This window comes from Erythrolamprus reginae, chromosome 2 (assembly GCF_031021105.1).
Source record: "Erythrolamprus reginae isolate rEryReg1 chromosome 2, rEryReg1.hap1, whole genome shotgun sequence".
NCBI lineage: Eukaryota > Metazoa > Chordata > Lepidosauria > Squamata > Dipsadidae > Erythrolamprus > Erythrolamprus reginae.
The window spans coordinates 262,424,306-262,452,088 of record NC_091951.1 but is presented as its reverse complement, the minus strand read 5'-3'; the positions used below and the strand labels follow the sequence as shown (position 1 = coordinate 262,452,088).

Genomic DNA, 27,783 nt, shown 5'->3' with positions numbered 1-27,783 from the left:
AAGTATGCATCTTCAGTCATTTTATTTGATTCCAAAGATTAAATTCAAACCAATTGTTTAAAACAATCTATAGGAATATAGACCTCCAAACTCAGAACACTTTGCTCGTATCTTATCTAAAAATGAATGAATGAAAGAAAGAAATATATGTAGAAAATCTCAAGTATACAATAATTTGTGTTAGTACTGTGTACAAAACAACTGGTTTGCAATATATAAACAAGCTAATAATGAATGTTTGTTTGTATTGAAGTACTATAGCTTTAAGAGGCAGTGTTGCAAACTGCCATAAGAGGGAGCCAGAAAGCATGATTCTCTCTCTCTGCCCTCTCTGATCTTTCTGCTGTTTCACTGTGACTGACATAGTAAACTCTGTGTGTTCAATGATAGTTTGATGTATTTGTAAGGTGTAATGTATGTCTTATATGTAAGACAAAAACAGGCTTGTAACATTATTATTGTATTAAGAGATATTGGCTGATTTGAATGTATATGACAGGACTGTTTAATTTGATTCTGCTATTTCTAAAGTGAACATTATTTTATGCACTTTAATGTATGTGTCTTGTATGACTGAATAATTATTCATATCTCCTGGATATCTGCTGGAATTCCACGTTTTCCTCTGTGCATGTCTTTGATAACTCCAGAGTTGTTCTGCACATTCCTTAACACTGTGATCGGTCTTTTTTTCTTGATAATATACCCGTATCCGTCTGCTGAAAAAGAAAAATCTTATGCATAAACAATGAAAAATGAAGCAGCTTGAATAGTCATTAGCCAGGAAAATAATGCTTTTATTTAGGTGCTATATACTGTAAGGAACCTGAGCAGACCACTGCACTTAGTTATTTAGAATTATGTGTTTAGATAAATGTCCTGTTTGTTAACTAATATGTTTTCATATCCATCAACTCTTTAAATTATGGGCATGATAATAACCTTCAAATCCTGCTCAACAAAAATATGGGATTCAAGGCTCCTTTATTCCCTGTCTGCCTTTAGGATCATATTAATCTCTCAACAGGGAAAATAATAAGCAAACCACAACTGATTAAGAAGATAACTTCATTTATCCTATTGTATATCTTGAATGATAAACGGGTCAGTTTACCCCAGCTTTTATTTGTTTATAAATTCAACCATCTATAATTTACAAAGATTATTAAGCAAGCTGATTTAGCACAAACTAGAATATGTTGCTCCTGGACTAGCTGAGTATCACCAAATGAAAATCATTTTGAGATAGCACAAATTAACCAAGGTTTTCATGACATCATTTTCAGAAATATAAACAAGGCTTAAAAAGAAATCAAAGCATGGTTTACTACTCTGTTGTTTTTGAAATTCTTTTGATAGTCTTATCCCCAATGTATGTGATAGGGTTTTGTTTTTTTGAGAGGGTGGGTTGTTTTCTTAGATAGTTCAGATCAGAACCTGCTCCAATAATTCTTCTGTCTTTCTAATGCTGTCAGTTGATGAGCATCTTTGGAAAGATCATGTTTTGCCCTTGTTGCAAAGAGTTACACTCTTTTTTTGATTGGTAAGTACTTTTTCCAATCCAAGCTTTTACTCAAGCTTTAGTCACTTATTATTTAAACAACTGTGATAGGTTGTATATGGAGCCACATTGAAGATCACTCAGAAAATGTTGGAACTTGTAATGTGTCATCAGTGATTCCTATTTTCTCATGTAATTTCTCTGCTACACTTGTCTTGGTAAGTGTTGGTTGTCACCTATAAATCATTTCATGGTTTAGGATTTGAGTACTATTCTGTCGGGCTCTCTGGTAGAATCCTCCCAAAAATTCACAGGTAAAAATGTCAGACATACACACGTTTGAAAATTCAAAACAATGTTCTTTATAATGAAAATTCACTTAACCTAAGCCCTCTTTTGGTATAGCAAAGAGCATTGGTCTCCAAACAAACTGGTAATTTGTACAAGTCCCTTATCAGTTCTGTGATACTTAGCTTGTAGCTGTGAGGCAATTCACAGTCCTTCTTCTTTCATAAAGTGAAACACACTTTGCCCTGGTTTAGTTTCAAAGCGGGGGGAAATCAGCACACAAAAGGTCAAAGTCAGTAAAGCAGTCACGAAACACAATAATCAGATAATCCTCCACAATGGCCAAACCCAAAGGCTGCTATTTATAGCAGCCTCACTAATTACCACAGCCCCACCCAACCACAGGTGGCCTCATTTTCTTTGATAATAATCTCTCAGTTGTTGTTGCCTATGCATCGCTCTCCGCATGCGTGGCTGTATCATTAACTCTTGTTCTGAATCCAAGGAGGAGCTAGATAATTGATCTCCTTCTGAGCTGTCTGCCACACTCTCCTCCCTGTCACTCATATCTTCTTGGTCAGAGGAGCCTTCATCAGCAGATTCCACCGGGGGGCAAAACAGGCCTGCAGCATGTGGATGTCTCCCCCACATCCACAGTCCTTGGGGCAGGAGCTGGGCCAGAGCTAATCACAACAAGTACCCATTTTTCTCTAGTTGTTTTTGCCCATCAAGTAAGATATGACATAGTTGAAGCATTCCAGGTACCACCTGTAAAAGTCTGTCATCTTCAGAAACTAAACAACAGACTGTAGGTGTGCTGAAGAGAGAGACCTTATCTGCCCCTGACTCTATTGTCACAAAATTTTAAAGACCTGAGTTTTTCAATAGGCTCTGAATCACAATACCCACTCAAATAGTTCCAGGCATATCTATTTTCCTATTTTATTATTACCAGATCTGTTTTTAATCTACTGTGATGTAATGTAAAATTATGTCCTCCAAGCGTTGAGTGATAATAACATTCACTCCTTCAAGGATATATATCAAGGAATTATCCAAGAATTTCCGAATTGCTACAGATTCTCTTCCATCCTCTCCAATAAAAATATTAACTCTTGTACTTTATATCTGTATAAAGTATACTGTATATCTGTATAAAGAATACTGTATATCTTTCTTTTATTTATCTATTTTCCACATTAAGTCTGATTATATAAATCTATTTCATTGATCATACCTAGTGCCACAGTTTTGATTCTGCTTCATTTTTTTTGTAGCATGTGTGTTATTTGACCTTTTATTTTTATGTAACCCTGAATTCTGTATGTGTGTTTCTAGACTGAATTTGGAGGAGGAACTGGATCAGATGAAAGTGCATGCCTCTAGAGATAAAACCACAATACAAGAGTTGAATATGTGTCTGCAGCAAGAAAGAGAAGGTAAGTTTGATTTAGCCATCGTGACAATATACAAGTACTCCTCGCTTAATGTCCTTGTAGCTGTGACCATTGCAGCATCCCTAAGGACAAGTGATCACTATTCAAGCAACCAGTTCATAATTACCATAGTTGTTGCAGCGTCCTCAATCATGTGAGTGCCATTTGCGATCTTCTCTGCCAGCTTCAATAAGCAAAGTTAATAGGGAAGCCAGCAGGAGGTCACAAATGGTGACTGCGAGGGTACTACGAATATGTAAGTTTTGCCTAATGATGGCAATTGGGACTGCTGGAACTGCCAAAGTAAGTTGATGCGGTCACATGACTTCACGTCTTATTAACAAGTTGTTTAGTGACAGAGTTCCTGGTCCTAGTTCTTGCTGGGGGAAATTACTTATACTTGTATACTTTGAGCTTATAGCACTCTCTGCTGATGGTTTACAACATTAGCATATTTCCCCAAACAACCTGGGTCCTCATTTTGCCAGCCTCAGAAGAAGTCAACCTTGAGCTGGTCAGGATCAAACTCCTGGCAGTGGTCAGAGTTAGCCTGCCATAGTGCATTTTAATCACTGCCCCACCATAACTCTTACATTATTTAATTATATTAAACGAAATCACATTGGTCTGTAAAGCTGGTTATTCATATCTTTTTCTTAGTGACTGTAATTGAGTATTATGAAACAAAACTTTCATTTGAATCTAATACTTTTTAAAGTTTTGCTGCCCTAGGCAAGAGTCAGTATTAATAATATAAAAATATGTATTTTTTTAAAAAAAATCATATAATACCATGTGTTGTGATTCAGCCTGAGGCTCCTCAGGGACCGGCTGGATCTCTGCCGGATCCATGCCCAGAGGAGGAGGACAGTGAACAGGAGGGGGAGGACCAGGCAGACGGGGGAGAGGAACGTCAGGAAGAGGAGAAGGGAGAGCAGCCTGAGACCCCCCGGGGGGGGGCTCTCCCCAGCTCGTAGCCTGGATTCATTGGATGAAGACGCACAGGCTATAATAGACATGAGGCAGCGACGAGCAGCTCAAAGAAGGGACCAATTAGAAAGCTATTTTCATCCCTGAATTGGCAACAGCTGGGTTTGGGTGTGGTTCTCCTCAGCAGGGTTGAAAAGGCAGGCCCGCCCTTACAGTCTTGTGGAGAGTTATCAATTGGGAGTCCTGTGACCTTGCTTCGATTCTCGGCGTCTCTGATCTTGGCTTGTGGCCTAGAAGTCTAGAAGACTTGGGGGAGGCGTGGGTTTTATTATCTCCAGCGTTGTTTTTGCCAGCAAGAATCCTGTTTTATTGCCTGGCCTTCATGAAGCCTCTGTGAAGCTTCATAGTGTTCCTGTCTGTAAGAACAGTTTTTGTTTCCTGTGTTTGCTTTGAATTATATAAACTGCCTTTGCTTTTTACCAGTGTGTCTGGATACTCTTTTTGGTTGGTGTTGGCATCTGGGGGGACCCAGACAGAACACCATGTAATCAAAAATTCAAGTAATAAGATTTGTATTTGAGGAGATAGCATAACATCACATAAGGACCATGTCTTTTTTTAAAGTGGTCTTCCTTGCTTTAAACAAGACCATAAACAAGAACTGGATAGACAGGATAAATAGGGAAGAAATGTCTTGAACAGAATTACAGCTAGGTAGAGCTTTTCTTCGTAACAGCATTCCTTCCCCAAAATTAGGAATGGTGATGATGATGATGATGTTACCATATGTGCTATGCATTCTGACAGATAAGTTTAAATTAATTATTTGCATCACTGAAATGAACATTTGAATGAGTTCTACTGTCGTCTGTCACCTTTTTTTGTCCTGAATATTCTAGAACATGGAAAAATGTAAAGATCCCTTTACAATTTTTTAGTCTTACCTAAAATATAGAGTATTTGTTAAGATGTGGTAGCCCTATGTAATTCATATATCTAATTCTGTTATATGATCAACATTGAATGCTTTGATCAGTTTATTATTAAAAACTAAAAGAACATCTCTGAAAAGTTAATGTAGATGTAAAAGCTACAATTGATATTCAAATGAGTGAATATTTTGAAAAAGATTAAAAGTAGAAAATGTATGTAGTACCACTGTGCTAAGGGACTATGCTTGGAACTAACATGGGTGAAAATAGATTTATATCAAGGTAAAGGTACATATTCCCCAGCTGCACAATTTTTTTCTCTTCTGTTATCTTTAGAGTATTGCTCCATTTATTTCATGAACACAGAAGTTTTAATTGGGCATGACAAGTTCCAAAGACAAAAGAAAGGCCTAATTCAGTCTAACAAACTTGTTAGTCACTGTTTATGCCAAGATGATTGCTAACCTACAGAGAGTAGCATGTTTTTCTTCCACTTCTGCTTTGTTTGTAAATTGGAGATCATACCTGACCTACTCTGTCTACTTATAGTGCTGAATGGAATGGTTAAAGGAAATGTTTCCCGCATATTCATAGGTATATTTTATAAAGAATGTTATTTCCTAATATTTACAACTTCTAAGCAATTTTGATATAATTATTTTCCTTTATATAACCTACTTATCATTTCGCCATTGTTAGCTGTTGAGCATTTTATGAAAGTCAGCTGAATATGTGAACTGACTTCATTGGAAAACATTGGAGCAACTTTTGGGCAAACTGCAGATTTAAGAGTGCAGCAATTAAGAAATGAAACAAAGGATATGTATTTGTGGGTGAATGGCTTTTCACTTGTTTCTAACAATTTATAGGAGATAGTTACATAGAAACATAGAAACGTAGAAGACTGACGGCAGAAAAAGACCTCATGATCCATCTAGTCTGCCCTTATACTATTTTCTGTATTTTATCTTAGGATGGATATATGTTTATCCCAGGCATGTTTAAGTTCAGTTACTGTGGATTTATCAACCACGTCTGCTGGAAGTTTGTTCCAAGGATATACTAGTTAATTGGGATGACTTATGAAAAGTGTTGGAACTAATTTTCAAGCAATTATCATTTTATAGAATTCATATTTCAGATTATATCCTTTTTTGTACACGATGGTTAATCCATTATACAAAACCAATTTTGAGACTTCAAGTTTGGATGTAGTCTGGGGAGAAATAGGTTGTGGTATTTATTTATTTATTTATTTATTATTTAGATTTGTATGCCGCCCCTCTCCGCGGACTCGGGGCGGCTCACAGCAAAATATAACAATTGCCACATTCAGAGCATTGTTTGTTTGTTTATTTATTACATTTGTATGCCGCCCCTCCCGTAGACTCGGGGCGGCTCACAACAGTAATGGAAAAAAAACAATGTAGAATACAAATCTAATAATTAAAACTAAAAACCCATAATTTAAAACACACGCACACAACATACCATACATAAACAATATAGGCATGTGGAAGTTATATCAGTACCCCCATGCCTGACGACAGAGGTGGGTTTTAAGGAGTTTACGAAAGGCAAGGAGGGTGGGGGTAGTTCTAATCTCAGGGGGGAGCTGGTTCCAGAGGGTTGGGGCCGCCACAGAGAAGGCTCTTCCCCTGGGACCCGCCAAACGACATTGTTTAGTCGACGGGACCCGGAGAAGGCCAACTCTGTGGGACCTAATCGATCACTGAGATTCGTGCGGCAGAAGGCAGTCCCGGAGATATTCTGGTCCGATGCCATGAAGGGCTTTAAATTATTAGTCATAGTCACCAGTTGATTTTTTAATGTTTTAATTCTTTAAATCTCTAACGTTTCAGTGGAATGTCGTATGTGATCTATTCTGTAGGGCAGTGTTTCCCAACCTTTTTTGAGCCGCGGCACATTATTCATGTTTTCAAAATTCTGGGGAACACTGAAGGGGGGGGGCAGGGGGGCTAAAGAAAAGTTTGGACAAAAAAAATATCTCTTCCTCCATTTCACTCTATTTCTCCCTCCCTCTTTCTCTCCCTTCCTTCCCTTCTTTCTCTCCATCACTCTTTCTTTCTTTCTTCCTCTCTTTTTTGCTCTCTTTCTCTCTCCCTCCTTCCCTCCCTCTATGTCTTTCCCTCTCCCTCCTTCCCCCTTTCTTTCTCTCTCTCTCTTGCTTTCTTTCCCTCTCTTTCTCTTGCTTTCTTTCTCTCATTCTCTCTCCCCTCCTTTTTCTCTCTCTCTCTTTCTCTCTCGTTCACCACGCCAGCAACAGAGAGAAAAAGAAAGAGCGAGAGAGAGCCGGAGAGAGAGTGGAGTGCGCAGCAGCCATCAGCCTCATCGCCCTCCCAGACGTCCCCAGCGCCCGGCCTCGCGCCGCCTCCCGTTAGCCCGGCCGAAAGCCACACAGTCCCGGACTCCCGGATTGCTCGCTTCTCCGGCTAGCGCGGCGCTTTCCTGGGCAGATGGCTTTGCTGACCGGAGAAACGAGCGATCCGGGAGTCCGGGACTGTGTGGCTTTGCGCCATGAAGAGAAAACGGCAGCAGGGAAAAGTCGGCCGTTTTCTCTTCATGGCGCAAAGCCACACAGTCCCGGACTCTCGGATTCCTCGCCCCAAGGCAGGAGGCGGTGGCGGAGAAGAGTGGGCGGATCGGGCGGGCAATGGGGCAGGACGGAGAAGCCAGGGGCGCGTTTGGCCGGAGGCACCGTGGGGAGCAGGGGCAGGATGGTGCGGCAGTAGGAGTAAAGGGAGCCGCGGCTGCCCCTGCCTCCCCACGGTGCCTCCGGCCAAACGCGCCCCTGGCTTCTCCGCCCTGCCCCATTGCCCGCCCGATCCACCCACTCTCCTCCGCCGCCTCTCGCCGCGGCACACCTGACGGTGTCTCGCGGCACACCAGTGTGCCGCGGCACACCGGTTGGGAAACGCTGCTGTAGGGTATATATTGCAGCTTACAAAAACATGAAATTAAAGTTTTGCTCACTATAAATGGTCCATAAAGTTTTGTTTTCTGTTTACCTGGCACTCTAAAAGGGATAAAAATCAGAGAACAAAACTGACAATGTACATATAAAGATAGTAAGCTCCCTTTCAATAGCAAGAAGGCCTAATCTAAAAAAGATTCAAATAGCAGTACAGTATTCCCTCGCTTTTCGCAAGGGATACGTTCCGAGACCACCCGCGAAAGTCGAATTTCCGCGAAGTAGAGATGCAGAAGTAAATACACTATTTTTGGCTATGAACATTATCACAAACCTTCCCTTAACACTTTAAACCCCTAAATTGCAATTTCCCAATCCCTTAGCAACCATTTAGATTATTACTCACCATGTTTATTTATTAAAGTTTATTAAAAAAAATATTTATTAAAAGCAGATTAAAGTTTGGCGATGACATATGACATGGGAAAAACCGTGGTATACGGGGAAAACCTGCGAAGTATTTTTTAATTAATATTTTTGAAAAACCGTGGTATAGACTTTTCGCAAAGTTCGAACCCGCAAAAATCGAGGGAACACTGTATAGCATTCTCAACCTATAGATCTAATGTACCTTTGAAAATCTGGAGAAAAATCATGATGATGCTACCAGGATTATAACATAGCATAGGATTTTTTAAAAATGTCAATGATTTGAAACTGACCAAGTGCCTTGACAAGAAAATAGACCACTATATTCATAGTCAATGAACTCATTTCTTTGAAATGTTTTAGTATTGCTTTACTGGAATATTTACTGGAATTACAATGTATTATTTATTCTTCCTTCAAGAACTGCTCTATCAACTTGGTGAAGAAGATGAGGTCAACCACAGTACTCCAAAGAAGAATGTGAAAGAAATATCAGCACAGACATTACAGAAGGTATCCTAATCAGTAAGATATTGAGCTCCACATGTTAAATCTCAATTCCAGTACAAGGGATCATATATTAAAAGACAACATTGATGAATATAAGGCATGTGTTATTTTTTTTAATTACCACACATAACTCAAAATAATTCTGTCACGTTTGCGTCAGAAATCAATGGTCTATATTTGGCTCCATTCAAGCTAATGGTTTGTACAGAAAAACAAATGTGCACTTTCTCAGAGTCGGATTATTCTTACTCTTATTCTAAACATATAAACATAGAAGTCTGATGGCAGAAAAAGACCTCATGGCCCATCTAGTCTGCCCTTATACTATTTTCTGTATTTTATCTTAGGGATCTATGTTTATCCCAGGCATGTTTACATTCAGTTACTGTGGATTTATCTACCATGTCTGCTGGAAGTTTGTTCCAAGGATCCACTACTCTTTCAGTAAAATAATATTTTCTCATGTTGCTTTTGATCTTTCCCCCAACTAACTTCAGATTGTGTCCCCTTGTTCTTGTGTTCACTTTCCTATTAAAAACACTTCCCTCCTGGACCTTATTTAACCCTTTAATATATTTAAATGTTTCAATCATGTCCCCCCTTTTCCTTCTGTCCTCCAAACTATACAGATTGAGTTCATGAAGTCTTTCCTGATACGTTTTATGCTTAAGACCTTCCACCATTCTTGTAGCCCGTTTTTGGACCCGTTCAATTTTGTCAATATCTTTTTGTAGGTGAGGTCTCCAGAACTGAACACAGTATTCCAAATGTGGTCTCACCAGCAGGTCTCACTAAATATATAGTTTTATGAATATGAAGTGTGTCTCACTTTAAAGATGGAAAACATTGCATAGTTCTGTACTCATTTTGCACTGCATGAACAAATAATTAGAATCAGATCCAGTGCACCCACGCCTGTTGGCGCAAGATTTGGCTTCTGCGCATGCGCAGCAAGCAAAATCTCGTGTGAGGATGCACACACAAGCGAGATTTCAGCAATTTTCACCGATATTTCTGTTTCCGCAAATGCACAGAAGCAAAAAAGGGCAAAAATTGCTGGAATCTCGCTTGCGCGAGCATCCTCACACAAGATTTCATTGCTGCACATGCACAGAAGCCAAATCTCGCATGGAAGCACGTGTGCATGCATTGGGGACACGCAGCTGCGTGCTCGTCCCAGATATCCCTATTGGGATGGCGCACCAAATAGCATAACCTGGAATTCATTACTGATCAGATCTTGGAAGTCTAGAGCAGTCTGTTAGCAGCTGATTTTTAACAACCTACATTTTATTTCCTGTACAAATAATCCTGAAAAAAATCTTTCTGTATATCATCCTTATTTCTTGAAAGATAATAATAATAATAATAATAATAATAATAATAATAATAATAATGGACATTTCCTGGCACTGATCAGGTGCATGGTTTTTGGCTGAAATACCTGACCACTGGCAGCACAAGAACAGGTCATTAGAACAAATGCTGTCAAAGCCAGAATTGAAAAATCAACAGACGATCCAAAGTGCAGACTCTGTAAAGAAACAGATGAAACAATCGATCACATACTCAGCTGCTGCAAAAAGATCGCACAGACTGACTACAAGCATAGACATGATGCTGTGTCACAGATGATCCACTGGAACTTATGCCGGAACTACGATTTACCAGTGGCAAAGAACTGGTGGGATCATAAGCTCAAAAAAGTGGTCGAAAATGAGCAAGCAAAACTACTGTGGGACTTCCAACTTCAGACTGACCGAATTCTGAAGCATAACACACCAGACATTGTGATCGTGGAGAAAAAGAAAGTATGGATCATCAACATCGCAATCCCAGGAGACAGCAGAATTGAGGAGAAGCAGCTAGAGAAATTAGTGAAATACGAAGATCTAAAAATCGAGCTGCAACGACTCTGGCATAAGCCAGTGAAAGTGGTCCCAGTGGTACTTGGCAGGCTGGGTGCAGTACCAAAGGATCTCAGCGGACATTTGAAAACCATCGGAATTGTCAAAATTTCCATCTGTCAATTGCAAAAGGCCGCTTTACTGGGATCGGCAAACATAATTCGTCGCTACATCACGCAGTCCTAGGTGCTTGGGAAGCGCCCAACTGGTGATGAAATACGAAATCCAGCATAATGAACTCATTTGCTGTGTTGTACTGATGATGATAATAATAATAATAATAATAATAATAATAATAATAATAATAATAATAATTTATTAGTTTTTTATGCCTCCCCTCTCCAAAGACTCGGAGCGGCTACAGTAGGTTTTTAAAAATATGTCAGAAAAGAGCAGAACAGAGAAGGTCTTGTGTGGCAAAATAACAATAATAACAATATCCCAGACTTAACAATTATTTATGAGAAAGCCTTGAGAGTGGACATGGCAACACAAGAAAAGAGAAAGAACTGGAGAAAAATCACAAAATACAAAGGCCTGCAAATAGAAGTAAAAAGCATCACTTGAACACTATCAGCATTGACAAAATCACCATCATTCAATTGGCAGCTTTCCTCGGAACAGCTTACATCCTGTGACGATACCTTTAGCACCATCAAATAACCACATCTGCCTTTCCCAGGTGGTTGGGAGATCCTGATAGGTGGATAAAAGTGCCAAATCCAATCTACATATCTGGCTGATTGTGCAGTAACAGCACACAAACAAACACACACACACACACACACACAAAAACACACACACACACTTATGGATATTCACAGCCGTTCACACACACACAAATACATACACAAATGCATAGATCAAGTCAAGGCAATGTACCTAGTATTCCTGCCTCTTATTTTTTCTCTCACTGAGGAAGTGAGTGACTTAAAATCACTCATCCAGCTAATGAGTTTAGCTGTGTCCATTTATTTTTATATTTGTAAAATAGCTTGTAAGTACAGTAGTTTTCAGCAGATCAGAGGATTGTATATATTGCCATATTTCTAGGTAATGAAGGTTCTCATCTCATTATTACTAAATGACAAACATATTAAAGTAATAATTGAGAACAAGAAATGCTTACATTTATTTATCTTAAGATAGAATGAGTAATGGAAAATAAATTGACTGATAGAGGATGTCGTATCTGTCACCCATGGGATAGAAGAAGTTTATGATACATAATTTTAATGACATAACTGTCAAGAATGGTTTAGCATAATACAGGAACCCTTGAAGATGTCTTTCCTAAACTACTGGATTTTTCTGGCACAGCAATCAATCTCTTGCTTGAGTTACTTAAGCCCAAATTCAAAAATTTGCTTACAGCAGAAGCTCAAAGATACATTGACATAACACGTATTAGTTGCTTTATACTAAACAAGAATGAATACTTCTTTAGATATTGTTCTTGTGAGCATAACAGTTTTCTTGGTATGGTAACTTTGGCCTCACCAATTTTAGTACAGTGGTACCTCTACTTAAGAACTGAACTCGTTCCATGGCCAGGTTCTTAAGTAGAAAAGTTTGTAAGTAGAAGCAATTTTTCCCATAGAAATCAATGTAAAAGCAAATAATGCGTGCAAGAAATAAAAGCTCGGAATTTGGGTGGAAGGAGGAGGAAGAAGAGGAGGAGGAGGACAGTCGCTGCCGAAGAAAGAAGCGAAGGTGAGGGGAATCAAAAAAATCCCAAACTTTAGGGCTTAAAATAAAAAAGAGGGACTCTGAGGTGGTGAGGAGGAACACGCACCTCCCATACACCTGGTGCGAGGCTGCCTCCCATACACTGTGCCAGAGAGAGAAACCTCGGTGGGTGAGAGGAGGGAACCTCCCGCTCCTTTAACTGAAAGGCGGTGGATGCTGCTACCTGCTTCCTCTTCCTTCCCATGCTGAAGGGCTCCCCTCTCCTCTCGCTCGCTCACTTTGTAGCCAGTGCCTTTCCTTCACTGTTGTGACTCCTCGGTTTGGCTGAAGCTGAGTTGATCCGGCCGGGACGAAGCGTCCCCATTTCGCTGTGGTAACTCCCTCGCGCTGCCTTCCATACACACGGTGCGAGGTTGTCTCCCAGAGTGTCTGGGAGCCAACCTCGTGCCATGTGTATGGGAGGCAGTGAGAGAGAGTTACCACAGTGAAGTGGTTTATTCCCTCTCCAAGCACCCAGAGAAAGGAAAATGCTCCATTCGCTCTTGGCTAGCCAGAGTGAAGGGAGCATTTCTTTTCTCTGGGTGCTGGCAGAAATTTATTCCCTCTCAAAGCACCCAGAGAAAGGAAAATGCTTCATTCGCTCTGAACTGCCAAAGCCTCCTTAAGGGCCACCGAAAGGCTCCTCTGGCAGCCCAGAAAAGCCCGAGGTGGCCAGGATTAAAGGGGGAATGGAAGGAAACTGGCCGAGCCATCGTGCTGCTCTCAAATTTCCTGGGAAATTTTTCCGGGCTCGGATTCTTAAGTAGAAAATGGTTCTTAAGAAGAGGCAAAAAAATATTGAACACCCGGTTCTTATCTAGAAAAGTTCGTAAGTAGAGGCGTTCTTAGGTAGAGGTACCGCTGTATTTGTTATCGACCTTTTGGTATAATGTCCCTTTTTTTAACCACCAAAAAATGGTACAGATAGTCCTCGATTTGCAAACACAATTGAATCCAAAATTTCTAGTGCTATGTGATACCGTTGTTAAGTGAGTTTTGCCCCACTTTACAACCTTTCTTGCCACAGTTGTTAAGTGAATCCCTACAGGTTTTAAATTAGTATGATGGCCGTTAAGTGAATCTGGCTTCCCCATTGACTTTGCTTGTCAGAAGGTCACAAAAGGTGATCATATGACCCCGAGATATTGCAGCTGTCATAAATATGAGTCAGTTGCCAAATGTCTGAATTTTGATCACGTGACCATGGAGATGCTGCAACAGTCACAAGTGTGAAAATAGTAATAAGCCACTTTTTTCTGCTGAAATATAGTTACAACAACAAACTTATACAAATTCAAAGCCAAAATTGTAGTCTGGACCACCACATAACTACCATTGTAGTAACATAATTTTTAAAAAGTTGAATAAGTTGAGCCGGGGTGGCGCAGCAGGTAGAGTGCTGTACTGCAGGCCACTGAAGCTGACTGTAGATCTGAAGGTCAGCGGTTCAAATCCCATCACCGGCTCAAGGTTGACTCAGCCTTCCATCCTTCCGAGGTGGGTAAAATGAGGACCCGGATTGTGTGGGCAATAGCCTAGCTCTGTTAAAAAGTGCTATTGCTAACATGTTGTAAGTCGCCCCTGAGTCTAAGGAGAAGGGCGGCATAAAAAATTAATAAATAAATAAATAATCAGAATTCATAATCACAATCATAAATATGCATTTTTTTTCATATCACTTTTGTGTTACTGTGTAGGGGATTTTAATTTATTTTATTACCTGTCCTTTTTTAACAGATGTATACAAATGCATTCCTTCTTATTACCTTGAAGTTATTTTTCATTTTATTATTTGAAATATTTATATTAGATGCAATTTTATTTCCAAAAGACTATATAGGACATTAAGTTATAATGAACAGACCAGCCTCTACCTAAAACATTAAAAGTGATCTCTCTTTTTTTGGTATTGTATTTAGATTTCACAATTGGAAAGAAGAATAATGGGCTTTGAAAAAGAATCCAAGAAGCTGAAGGAAATTAATAAAGGGTTAGTTAAGGATAAAGGGGAGCTGAAACTATTGCTTAAAAAGCATACAGGAGATGCCGAAGACAGAGAACAGCAGCTGAAGATACTGGTAGAAAAGATCACAGAAGCAAAGAAGGACAAATCAAATCTCCAGTTAATAATAGATGGATTGGAAAAAGAGGCCACCTCTCTGAAATGGCAAGTGGCAGAAGGAAATTTATTGAAAAATGAAAATGTGGATTTGTTGATTCAAGTGAAACAACTGCAGAGCTTACTGGACAAGGCAAAAATGGTTGACTCTCAAGCCACAGTGGAAGCAGCTTGTGGACAATGTAGGTGTAAGAATACAGGTGCCAATGTTAAATTGAAAAGAAGAAAGAAAAAGAGCTTAGTGGAACATCAGTCTCTTTGCAATCAGTCCATCAAGGATATGAGCGGTGCACTTGAGAACTTAAGTAAGGACGGCTGGGAAGATATGAGTGAAAGCAGGTACAGCTCTCATTAACTTAGCTCTGTAGAAGGGACACTGTGCATATGTAAAACACTAGCAAATAGAAATTGAATTTCAACTACTGTCGATTTGGTATGCAGAAAAAATACTGTCAGAGCCTTTGAAATATCTTGGGAGGTCTTGTTCTGAGTTTATTGACTGAAATTTGCATGCAAAATTAGCCACAACTGCAGGAGTATTTGAATAGGTGCCAGGAAACCCAAAAGAAGGCAATGCTTGATTTCTTCTAGTGATGCTATTTTCATGTAGTCATGAGGCTTGAAATTGACAGTTTGGCAGGTTGATTTAATTTGCTGGCCCTTTGCATATTCACTGCTGACAGCTAAGGATTCCCAGGCAAGCCTATGAAGTCAGTTTAGTTATCCTGTGACATGCCGACCCAGGAGGAGAAACACTTTCCCCCTTAATTTGGTTAGATAAATTTTGAATGACCCATTTCAGTTTGCTACCAGATGTCTACAAGCTGTTTTGTGTCCTTTAAATTAAGGACCATCCACACTAATTATTTCATGTATGTTTTATGCACAGTCATTGTACTGAGTGTAATTGAATGATTGTTGAAAATTAGTTCTGTAACCGTAAGTAGAATTGCATAGGTTCCTTAGATCCCACAACAGAACAAAAGTTATTTCTAAGACTGAAATCAGGTGTTTTATAGTGATTTCATAGGTTATGAGTACGTTTCTTATCTTTTACTGGATTTTGGTTTATATAGAATATATACTGCTCAAAAAAATAAAGGGAACACTCAAATAACACATCCTAGATCTGAATGAATGAAATATTCTCATTGAATACTTTGTTCTGTACAAAGTACAAGATCTTATGCCGCAATATCCTGCCTGTCAAAGACTACTTCAGCTTCAACCACAACAACCCACGAGCCCACAACAGATTCAAGCTTAATATTAACCGCTCCAAACTTGACTGTAAAAAATACGACTTTAGTTAATTGAGTTGTTGAAGCGTGGAATTCGCTACCGGACTCTGTAGTATCATCACCTAACCCCCAACACTTTACCCTTAGACTATCCACGGTTGACCCCCCCAATACTTTACCCTTAGACTATCCACGGTTGACCCCACCAAGTTCCTAAGAGGTCAGTAAGAGGCATACATAAGTGCACCAGAGTGCCTACCATCCCCTGTCCTATAGTCTCTCCCATATCTCAAATATCTTTTCTTCTATCCCTATATCTTTTTCTGCTATTCTCTCATAGTTATATTTTACTCCTTTATTTTCTCCTCTATTCTCCCTTTAATACATTCTACCTGATTATATCCTCTATAGCCGTCATTGTGTATTATTGTGTATTGGACAAAATAAATAAACAAACAAACAAATAAAAAGTTGAATGTGCACAACAGCATGTGAAATTGATTGTCAATCAGTGTTGCTTCCTAAGCGGACAGATTGATTTAACAGAAATTTGATTTACTTGGAGTTATATTGTGTTGTTTAAGTGTTCCCTTTATTTTTTTGAGCAGTGTATATCCATAATATACTATGTTATACAGTATACATAATTCAGAGACAATCAGAAATATTGTTCAGACAGGCCTTGTACTGAACTTTTTAATTGTTGGATTGATATCCTGCCTTTTCTTCAGGGGTCAAAGTATGTATGTATCAATGCAGATTTATGGATTTTAAAAAGCTATCAAAACCAGATAACTTTCAACAGTTTACAAGCTCATATAGTAGATTAAAATAACTGAAATTATAGCTTTTCTTCCCATTTTGCTTCACGCAAAAACCCTAGCAGATGGATTATTCTAAAAAGGACTGATTTTTCAAAAATCACCCAGTGTGCTTCTACAGTTGAGATGGATTTTCATCTGGGTTTCTCTGGTAGTAGTCCAACATCTAAACTGTACAGCATATCAGCGACACTGTCCACTGTGTTATTTGCTAAATAATTGATTGATTAATACTATTAATTAGTGATCTCCATAAAATTGGATATGGTTATATGATAGAAAGAAAGAAATCTTACTAGTTCTCATTTGTAGAACTTTAAATTTTATATATTACTCAAATTCAGCTATTTATAGTTTTAATCTATGATAAGTTGATTTGAACAACATTTGCTTTAAACAAATGATCTAGTCCATAGTTATCTTAATGTGCACAAACCATGAATAAACCATAATTGTTTTCAAATGGGTTTCCTCATGACTGCTCCAGCATAAAGAAGGGAAGTGGACACAAAAAATTCTGAATAATATAAGATCAGATACAATTGTTTGAAGAGATTTTTAGGTATTAATTACTGGCTCCACAAGCATTAAATTCTTTCTTTCCTGTTGCAACTTATTTGTGATTAGAGAAAATAGAAGCATGAAAATAATCCAAATTAAGGAAAGTAGGACTTAATCACTAACTTCACAATTGGAGCTTAAATTCTTATTCTGTCAGTTTAATTAAGCTTGGAGTTCCCATTAAAGCCAATGGCAACTATGATTTAAAATTATTCAATGCTGCAGACTTTTTAAAATACCTGTCACATCTACTAAATATTAACACAATTTGAGCAAAGGTTTTTCATGCCTCAAATTTCCTAATGGAAAACGCATATGGGATACATCATACATCAAACATACAGTGATCCCTCGATTATCGCAAGGGTTCCATTCCAAGACCCCTCGCGATAATCGATTTTTCACGATGTAGGGTTGCAGAAGTAAAAACAGCATCTGCGCATGCGCGCCCTTTTTTCCATGGCCGCACATGCGCAGATGGTGGAGTTTGTGTGGGCGGCGGGGAAACCCCGATCTTCATCTGCTCGCTGCTGCTGCGGCCGCCCAGCAGCTGATCTGCTCAGCGGCAGCAGCAAGGAGCCGAATCGGGCTTTCCCCTTTGCGTGGGCGGTGGGGAAACCCCGATCTTCGTCTGCTCGCTGCTGCTGCGGCTGCCCAGCAGCTGATCTGCTCGGTGGCGGCAGCGAGGAGCCGAATCGGGCTTTCCCCTTTGCGTGGGCGGCGGGGAAACCCCGATCTTCGTCTGCTCGCTGCTGCTACGGCCGCCCAGCAGCTGATCTGCTCGGCAGCGCAGCAGCAGCGAGCAGACGAAGATCGGGGTTTCCCTGCCGCCCACGCAAAGGGGAAACCCCGGCTCCTCGCTGATGCCCCCGCCCGCCCGCCGCCCGCCAGCAAGAGGGGGAGAGATAAAGAGAGAGAAGGAAAGAAAGAGATGAGAGAGGGAGGAAGAGCGTGTGAGAGAGGAAGAAGCAAGATAGAGAAAGAGAGAGAGAAAGAAAGATGAGAAAGGAAGGAAGAGAGTGACGTCATCGGGTGGGAAAAATCGCGATATAGCGTTTCGCGAAGATCGAGATCGCGAAGATCGAGGGATCACTGTATATGCTTTTATATAAAATGTTATCATAATAACTTAATAATATGTTGATGCCATGTACATTAACACTGCTCATCAGAAAAGAATTAATAAAATAAAAATATGAAGGATACTGTGTTACTATTCATGTATGACTTTTAAATTTAGAAAATTTGAATAGCTCTTTATACCGTATTTTTCAGAGCATAAGACGCACTGGAATATAAGACACACCTTAGCATTTGGGGAGGAAAATAGGGAAAAGAATCTGCTTACCAGATATTCATCTGGCTAACATCCTAAGTCTGGTCAGTTCCAGCACATTATTTTATCCCTTAGTTAGAGCTTTAAAAAAACCTTATTTGGAGAGAATAACAATGAAAGAGTTTGCAAGCCAGTAAGAACTGGAAACATTGTTAGAACCTGGTTAGGGCTGGAAAGAAACATTTGGAGTAAGTTTAGAGTAATGAAAAAAACTGCAAAGAGTTAGGGCTTGGAAAACATTATTTGCAGAGAATAACAATGAAAGAGCCTAAATGAATGAAATATTCTCATTGAATACTTTGGGGATTGGTGATCACTGGAACCCAAGTTTCCCCCCATCAGTTTCTAGTATTCTGTCCCCATTTGTCAAACTAAACTTAGAATGTAGTCCCCTCTTGTTGGCTGTTTTACTAACTGTTTTAGAGAGAAACCCTTTAATGCCTCTAACACAGAGGTGTCACACTGGCGTTGTCATGTGATGTATCGCAACTTTTTCCCCCTTCGCTAAACAGGGAGTGAGCATGGCCAGTGCATGATGCATCCAGCCTATAGGCCATGTGATTGACAGTCCTGCTCTAACATATCCCTGTTCCTGCTTGTAAATGCATTTGAAAGGTTTGTTATCTCTTGGTGTAGCAGATTGATGGTGGATTACCACTTACTTTTGAGTTTGTGCCCATGAGATGTTAGTTTGGGACATGTTCTTTAAAGCTGGATATTCAAATTTATCTTCTGTACTTTGAAGACAGATATCATCCATAATGCCAAAATGTATGAAATAGGTTAATTGTAATTGATAATATCTCCGGCTAGCTTTCCTTTGGGATAAAGTGCATGTAATTAGAAGCTTATTGTCAAGGCTACACTGTAGACTATAGTCTGTATGTCACTACCAGCTTGACTGACACACCAATTATCATTAATGATCAGAGAGGCCTGATGCTCATTTCAGCAAACTCAGTACCAAGCGTAGTTTTTCAGCAGTCATTAATATAATGAATCCACCCACTTTAAACTTATCCCTCAGTTTTTTGTAGTTGAAGAAAAAGGAAAATAAGAATTATTCTAAACCCTTCCTTCCTCCCAAATGAATTGTTTGCCACCAGATTTGCTTATTGTAGAATTTCTTCTTTAGAGACGTAAGTGATGTAGGTTTAAAAGTGTGTTGCTATCAGTGCTGAATATATCATTGCCAAATTTGAATTAGTCCTAACAATGGATAGTGTTCTGCACAACATATATCCTGCAGGCTACACATAGGCCACCTAAGAAGCCAATAATTCACTGTTCCTGCCCCCTTCCCCCCAATATGCACTTAAGTGCCTCCAATGCTCCTAGGCCTCATTGTCACCACCAGTTCCAGGGCTGCGGCTGCTGAAAAGCTGATCAGTGAACCAAGTACTCGTACATGGCCTGGTATTATTTTTAATTTATCGTTATCATTGCCTTCTCCTCTACAAATCATAAAGCCTGTTATAGTACATATTAGGGAAGACTAAGGTTCTATGGGAGAACCAGTTTGGTATAGCATTTAAGCTAGAAACCGGGAGCTTAGGCAGTTCTAGTCCTGCCTTTTGCACAAAATCAGTAGGGTGACCTTGGACCAGCCACTCTCACTCTCAGCCCTAGGAAGCAGACAATGGCAAATCACTTCTGAAATCTTGCCAAGATAAGAGAGAATGAGAGAGAGAGGGATGGAAAGAGAGAGAGGCAGACAAACAGACAAATGGATAGATAGATATAGCGATAATAGATAGATAGAAGATGGATGGATATTTATTTATTTATTTATTTATTTAAGTTTTTTTTAAAATGCTGCTCTTTTCCTTAGTCCCAGGTCAGCTTACAACATGTTAGCAATAGCACTTTTTAACAGAGCCAGCATATTGCCCCCACAATCCGGGTTCTCATTTTACCCACCTCAGAAAGATGGAACGCTGAGTCAACCTTGAACTGTTGATGAGATTTGAACCGTTGACCTGCAGATCTACAGTCAACTTTAGTGACCTGCACTCTACCTGCTGCGCCACCTCGGATATGGGGGTGATAGAACAGAGAGAGATATTATTTTTTATTAGATTTGTATGCTGCCCTTCTCCGAAGATTCGACACGTGAACAATTAAGACATCTGAGAAAACAAATCAACTTCCACGTCTTATGTGAATTCAAAGGCTGGCCTGACATCAAGACATTGATTGTAAGCTCCTTGGGGCTGAGAATAATTACTGCAAAACTGAGTATCCTGAAGTGGACCACTAAATAACTTAAAAAACCATATAGTAAAAAGAAAACCCAATCAAAAGAGCAACATGGAAACAAAAGTAAATAAAACAATGGACTGCTAAATTGGCCACGCCCACCCACTCACACAATCATCTAGCCACACCCACCCAGATACCCGGGACTGTGAATTGGCCATGTTTAAAATGTTTGAGGACCCCTGGTTTAGAGATTCTCTTTTCTTGAGCTCATTCTTTCTTGCTTTCAGAATTCCCAGGAATCTTTTGTTTTTATTTACTCTGAATATAGTAGAAGGATTGAACTGACATTGAGCTATATTCCCTCCCTCCCTCCCTCCCTCTATAGGCACTGCCTGTTTATAAAGTTTGTTACATTCTCCCTCTTTAGATTCATACCATCCCAATTTTGCATAAATAATATGACTGCTGACACAACAGCAGCAGTCTGGGAGGAATAGCATCTGCATTGTGGACTGTACACATAGTTTCCTCTTCCTTTTTCACAATCTTGACTCCTTTTGTATATATTTATTTCACTTAGGGTACTGAGCAGCCTAATCTTATTGCATTGTAGTTAAAACGGACAAGTGACCTCCCATGCATTACAATATATAAAAATTGTATGAAAGGTACATACAAATGAGAGTAGCAAATGTGAAGATCAGAGGACTTTGATTTTGAACTGCTCAACCTCTCTAGAAAAAAATAAAATAGCTTTATTATTATTATTATTATTATTATTATTATTATTATTATTCTTTTTGATTCTAAAGTATATGACCTTGAACACTTTCCAGTGATAAGATCATACAATCATCTTCTGAGATAATGGGATCTTATATAGAGAACCCCTTTGAAGTTCAATAACAAACTTCACCTTAGGAAGGTCAGTATTCATCAGTGCTCATTTAGAGATTCCTCCTTTCATTTGATAGTATTTCCTCCTTCGTTGCATCCTTCTTTGAAAACCTGAAAAGTATATTTAGAGTGAGGGATGACAAGTACAGTGATACCTCTAATTACGAACTTAATTCATTCCGTGATAAGGTTCTCAAGCAGAAAGATTTGTAAGAAGAAGCAATTTTTCCCATAGGAATCAATGTAAGAGCAAATAATGTGTACGATTGGGGAAACCATAGGGAGGGTGGAGGCCCTTTTCCCTACCAGGAGATTCCTAGAGAGTCCCCTCTGCCTTTTCCGGCCCTGTTTCCTTCCAGGAAATTCCTAGAGAGGCCCTACAGAGGCCGCCCCGAGTCTACGGAGAGGGGCGGCATACAAATCTAATTATTATTATTATTATTATTATTAATAATAATAATAATAATAATAATAATAATTCTCCCCACCTTTTCCGGCCGTTTCCTCCCAGGAGATTCCTGGAGAGGCCCCAGAGAGGCTTCTCCCTGCCTTTTCCAATTACAGTTTTGGAGGCTTGGGTTTGTAAGTGGAAAATGGTTCTTGAGAAGAGGCAAAAAAATCTTGAATACCCAATTCTTATCTAGAAAAGTTCGTAAGTAGAGGCGTTCTTAGGTAGAGGTACCACTGTATTATATTCTGTTTCAAGAAACAAATCTCACAAATACTGATCAGGAAAGCAAAATAATATACCTCATTCAGCACTTCCAACTAAGTAAATCAGAAAATTAAGACATTGGTTTGATATCTCAAAAATATCCAGTACATTATAAATATATTTATTTTCTTTTTGTTTAGGCATGGATTGATGTGCTATTTGGAGAAGTAGTTCTGTCATGTATTTTTTTTAGAAGACTACTTGCCCCCATTTTGATGGGAAAGTTTGTTAATCACCCTTGTTTCGGATACTTGGATTGCACAATGAAATAGTGCTTTCTCACAACTTGGTTCTTCAAGTAATAATTTTTATATTCGTGTTATCCAAGATGATTTCTTCTGCATATTTTTATTCACAAGGATAACTAGGAATCACCAGGAGAAGGGAGCTATTCCCAGGAGGATTCAGTATAGGATGCATCTCCTGCCAAAAATGTCTTCAGCTGTAGAAGGTTCTCAATGAGGGCTCTGCATATATGCATTTCCTATAACTCTAAATGTACAGAAGTTACAGCAATGACTTTATTTGTTCTACAATTGATCAGTTATAGACAATTAAATTTAAGATTTAATCTAAGCCTAACCAGGAAATCTTTTTTTTCCAAATGCATTTTTCTTAGCGACTATGAAATATTGAATTCTGAAAACCTGGAGAGAAGAGCAGTACATCATATTTCACTGACAAAAAGAAACAAACAGCAAGAACAAAATAAGATTGAGAATAATGAAATAATCGCAAGCAGCATGTGTTTACAAAATAAAGGCAAATTACATCAGAAAAAGGTAAGGTTTGAGTTACTCCAATGCATTCACTTGTGCTGCTTTTTTAATGCTAGTGACAAATATTTAAAGGTAACTGACAACCTTCAGGCTTGAAAAACTATGGTATTATGCCCTGGAAAGAGTTCCTAGAACAGCCTCTAATGTGGCTAAATAGGCCAATTCCATACTGAGCGCAGAGCCATTCTGTCCCCTGCCTGGCCCCAGGTTTCGCTGGTTCTGGGACTGCCTCTTTGCCTCAGCCTGCTGAACAAGTGTCTCCTCGAAATGGAGAATGCCATGCTGTGTCTCTAGCCTCCAAGAAGTCAAGATTTCCCAGCTATTAATGTCCATTCCCAAGGCCTTTAAATCCCTCTTGCAGATATCCTTATATTGCAGCTGTGGACTCCCTCTGGGGCGCTTTCCCTGCGCTAGTTCACCATACAGGAGATCTTTCAGAATCTGCCCATCATCCATTCTCACAACATGCCCAACCAAGCCAGCAAAGATGTCGCTGTTTCAATAGAGTGTACATGCTAGAAATTCCAGCACATTTCAAGACTGTGCTATTTGGAACGTTGTCATGCCAGGTGCTTCCAAGGATACTTCGGAGACAGCGCATATGGAAAGTATTCAACTTTCTCTCTTGCCATGCATAAAGTGTCCAAGGCTCACTGCAATACAAGAGTGTGCTCAGGACACAGGCTCTATAAACTTGGATCTTTGTATGTTGGTCAGCTTCCTATTAAGCCATACTCTCTAGAGAATGTAGTGGCCGCTTTACCAATATGTTTATTCAGCTCAGTGTCTAGAGAGAGAGTGTCGGCGATGGTTGAGCCAAGATACACAAAGTAATGGACGACCTCCAATTCTTGTGAAAAGGTTGTAATATGGGGAGGTGAATCTACATCCTGACCCATGACTTGCGTTTTTTTCAGGCTGATTGATAACCCAAAATCTTGTCAGGCCTTGCTAAAACAGTCAATGAGTCATTGAAGGTCTTCGGCAGAATGAGCAGTAATGGCAGCATCGTCAGCAAAGAGGAAATCCCATAAGCATTTCAGCTGAACTTTAGATTTTGCTTTCAATCTAGAGAAGCTAAAGAGTTTTCTGTCTGATCTGGTCCGGAGATAGATTCCCTCTGTTACAATTCCAAAAGCATGCTTCAGCATGACAGCAAAAAAAGATTCCAAATAGAATTGGCTCAAGGATGCAGTCCTGTTTCACTCCACTTTGAATATCAAAGAAATCTGATGTTAAGCCATCAAAAACTACTGTGCCCTTCATTTCCCCATGAAAGGACCTGATAATGTTGAGGAGCTGGGGTGGGCAGCCGATCTTGAGGAGGATTTTATAAAGGCTGTCCCTACTAATCAGGTCAAAAGCTTTTGTAAGATCTATAAACGCTACAAAAAGTGACTGTCTTTGTTCCCTACATTTCTCCTGCAGCCATCTAAGAGAAAATACCATATTGGTAGTGGATCTGTTGGCTCAGAATCCACACTGTGATTCTGCAAGCACCTGGAGCCTCTTCAGTATGACCTGAGAAAGCAGCTTCCCTACCACACTAAGAAGAGAGATGCCACAATAGTTGTTACAGTCGCCCCGTCACCTTTGTTCTTATATAGTATGAAGCTATTTGCATCTGTCATGTCCTGTGGTACTCCACCTTCCCCCCAACAGAGACTGTGGGGATAATCTCTTTTCAGCACTTCAAAACTTTGGCAGGAATGTTATCTTTCCCGGGTGCCTTGCCTGAGGTGTGAAGGAGTCCAGAGCTGCATTTAGTTCCTCTAAGGTTGGCTCACTGTCTCATTTCTCCAAGACAGGCAAGTACTTAATGCTATACAAAGTCTCCTCAATGATGACATTTTCTCTAGAATATAACTCGTAGTGCTGCACCCAGTGTGCCATCTGCTGCGTTCGGTCCTGGGCAGATTGGTTTAGAGCAGTGTTTCCCAACCTTGGCAACTTGAAGATATTTGGACTTCAACTCCCAGAATTCCCCAGCCAGCAAATGCTGGCTGGGGACTTCTGGGAATTGAAGTCCAGATATCTTCAAGTTGCCAAGGTTGGGAAACACTGGTATAGAGGATAGACCAGTGATGGTGAAACTTTTTTTCTTCGGGTGCCGAAAGAGCGTGGGCATGCATGAGTGCCCACACCCATAATCCAATGTCTGGAGAGGGCAAAAGCAGCTTCCCCCATCCCACGGAGGCCTTCCAGAGTCCAACTTCTGGTGGGCCCAGTAGGCTCGTGTTTCGCCCTTCCCAGTCTCCAAAGGCTTCCCTGGAGCCAGGGGAGGGTAAAAATGCCCTCCCCCAGCCCTCCGGAGGCTCTCTGGAAGCCAAAAATGTCCTCCAAGAACCTCTGTGTGAACCAAAAATTAGCTGGTCGGCACACATATTCACATTAGAGCTGAGGTAGGGCAATGGCTCGCCTGCCAGCAGATATGGCTCCGTGTGCCACTTGTGGCACCCACGCCATAGGTTAGCCATCACTGGGATAGACTGTTTCCCAAGCAGCAAATGCCCTCTCTCCACGTCACTGAACTAATCCAATAGAACGGCACAGCCGATACAATTGGTTCCAGCTTCATCGCAGGAGTTATCAGAACGTGGCTGTACACAATCACAAACTGCTTTCGGGACTCCGGCTCCAGATTTTGCATCAAGGTTTACTCCTGAAGCCTTTTCCAATAATGGATATAGCCACAATGCAGTGGAGGTTTGGAATCAAGAGTTTCCCTTCTCCTAGAAGATGGTTTTGCTGCTTTATCTCCGGTTGGACTGGGGAGCCCCCTTTCGCCTTCAAAACTGTTAACCGTCTTCTCCTGTATTCGTGGAAATGTGCCCTTACGAGGTGCCAAGGTATTTTTAATGAAGTATTACTCCTCCAACATGATGATGTAACAGATGATGACCTTTCAAGTATCCATGTGGATCTGGACAACTTTTCCTCCCACAATACTTCTCCTACATTGACTATTATATATAATGTAAATCCACCCATCTCACCACTGGAATGACTCTGGGCTTATTAAATGGTATAAAAACATCAATATAAAATGATAAATATAAAAACATTTACCTACTACCAGTGATCCAAAGTTCACAACCCAAAAGGACTATGCTAGACTACATGAGAATAATTGTCACTATCAGTTTTGGAAAGCATATTTACAAAGGACAGTTCATTAGCCCTTTTAATTTCCTTAAAAATACATCTAGCAATTTCGCAGTAGAGATAATTCTTTATATTTAAATCCAATAATTTTCCTTTTAGAATTTTTTTTAATCCTTTATTAATTGAGATCATTTTTCCTATTTTTTCACTTTAAATAATGCAGGTATATCATAATCTTTCTAATATGGACATACACCTCTTTTAAGTAGGAGCATCAGTAACTAATTTGTGACTGCCATTTCAATAGCTTTTTTAAACATTTCCTCGTAGATTAGTGAATGTCTTAGAAACAGAGAACTTATGCCATTTGCATACTCCCATTGTTTCTCTAAAACTTATTAACAAATGGCAGGTGTTCAAATTTTACAACGTTGTATTACATTGACATGATTTAAACTCTTATACAACTGTCAATTGTTGTTCAGGTTGTATTATATACATTCACATTCACAATACTAAATTGATCACTAAATCTTGTCTTAAGCATTTGCATTCTGATGCAGCCAGCTCATACAAACCCAAGTCATATGCAAGTATAGTAAACTTATTAGAAATAACAATGTGAAAACTGACCTATCACATTTTTCAATACTATAAAATGTGCAATACTGTAACACATGCATACCATTGTGTTATTACCTAACTGAGTAAGCATCATTATGGAAACAGAAGAAAATTAAGTAATAAGCAAAATAAATGGAGAAAAAATAAGTAAGAGAAAATAATGAAATGAATATTACATAAATTCATTTCTATTTTTGAAAACCATACTAGAATACCATGTTTTCCATAAAACTCTTTCTACAGGGCCTTTTATTCTTTAAAATTTTGACCTACCTCTTTTAAGTACTCATGTACATTTCGCATACCCTTTCAGATACATTTAATGCTCTTAATTCCCCCTGTAATTTTTGCCTTTGTACAAGGGGACATCCATCCAATTATCAGACATGTGGATAGAGATTTAATTGTCAGACACAGAATAAAATCTTTACATGTGTCAGACAAATTTGGATATACTAAGCCAGTGGTTCTCAATTGGGGGTGGTCGGAGTCCGTGAAGGCTTGAAGAAATGTTATGATTTAAATCTCAAATTCAGTTTTGGGGGTTCGTAGCCATGGTCTGTTGCCACAAAAGGTATTCATAAGGGTCTATAGTGAAGAAAAGTTTGAGAACGTACTGAGCAAATTGCATGCATATTCTATCATTTTTCCAGTTGTCCCATCTATAGGATGGTGCAGACTTAACATTTACAGTTAATATGTTATTAGGACTCTACCCTGAATTAAGGGATTACAGAATTGTAAAAAGGGAGATTTTTTTTAAAAAAAATATTAACTGCCTATCGTTTTT

General features: G+C 39.5%; 1 protein-coding gene across 2 annotated transcripts in view; it reads left to right on the top strand.

Annotated features, from left to right (window-relative positions):
• CNTLN (centlein) overlaps window positions 1-27,783 on the top strand; it is a 243,510-nt gene that overhangs the window by 131,761 nt on the left and 83,966 nt on the right. For both annotated transcript variants that reach the window (XM_070742532.1, XM_070742531.1), the window contains exons 13-16: window positions 3,128-3,228; window positions 8,870-8,961; window positions 14,513-15,051; window positions 23,105-23,267. In XM_070742532.1, the coding sequence (XP_070598633.1) occupies window positions 3,128-3,228; window positions 8,870-8,961; window positions 14,513-15,051; window positions 23,105-23,267 (895 nt within the window). The remainder of the gene's footprint in view (window positions 1-3,127; window positions 3,229-8,869; window positions 8,962-14,512; window positions 15,052-23,104; window positions 23,268-27,783) is intronic.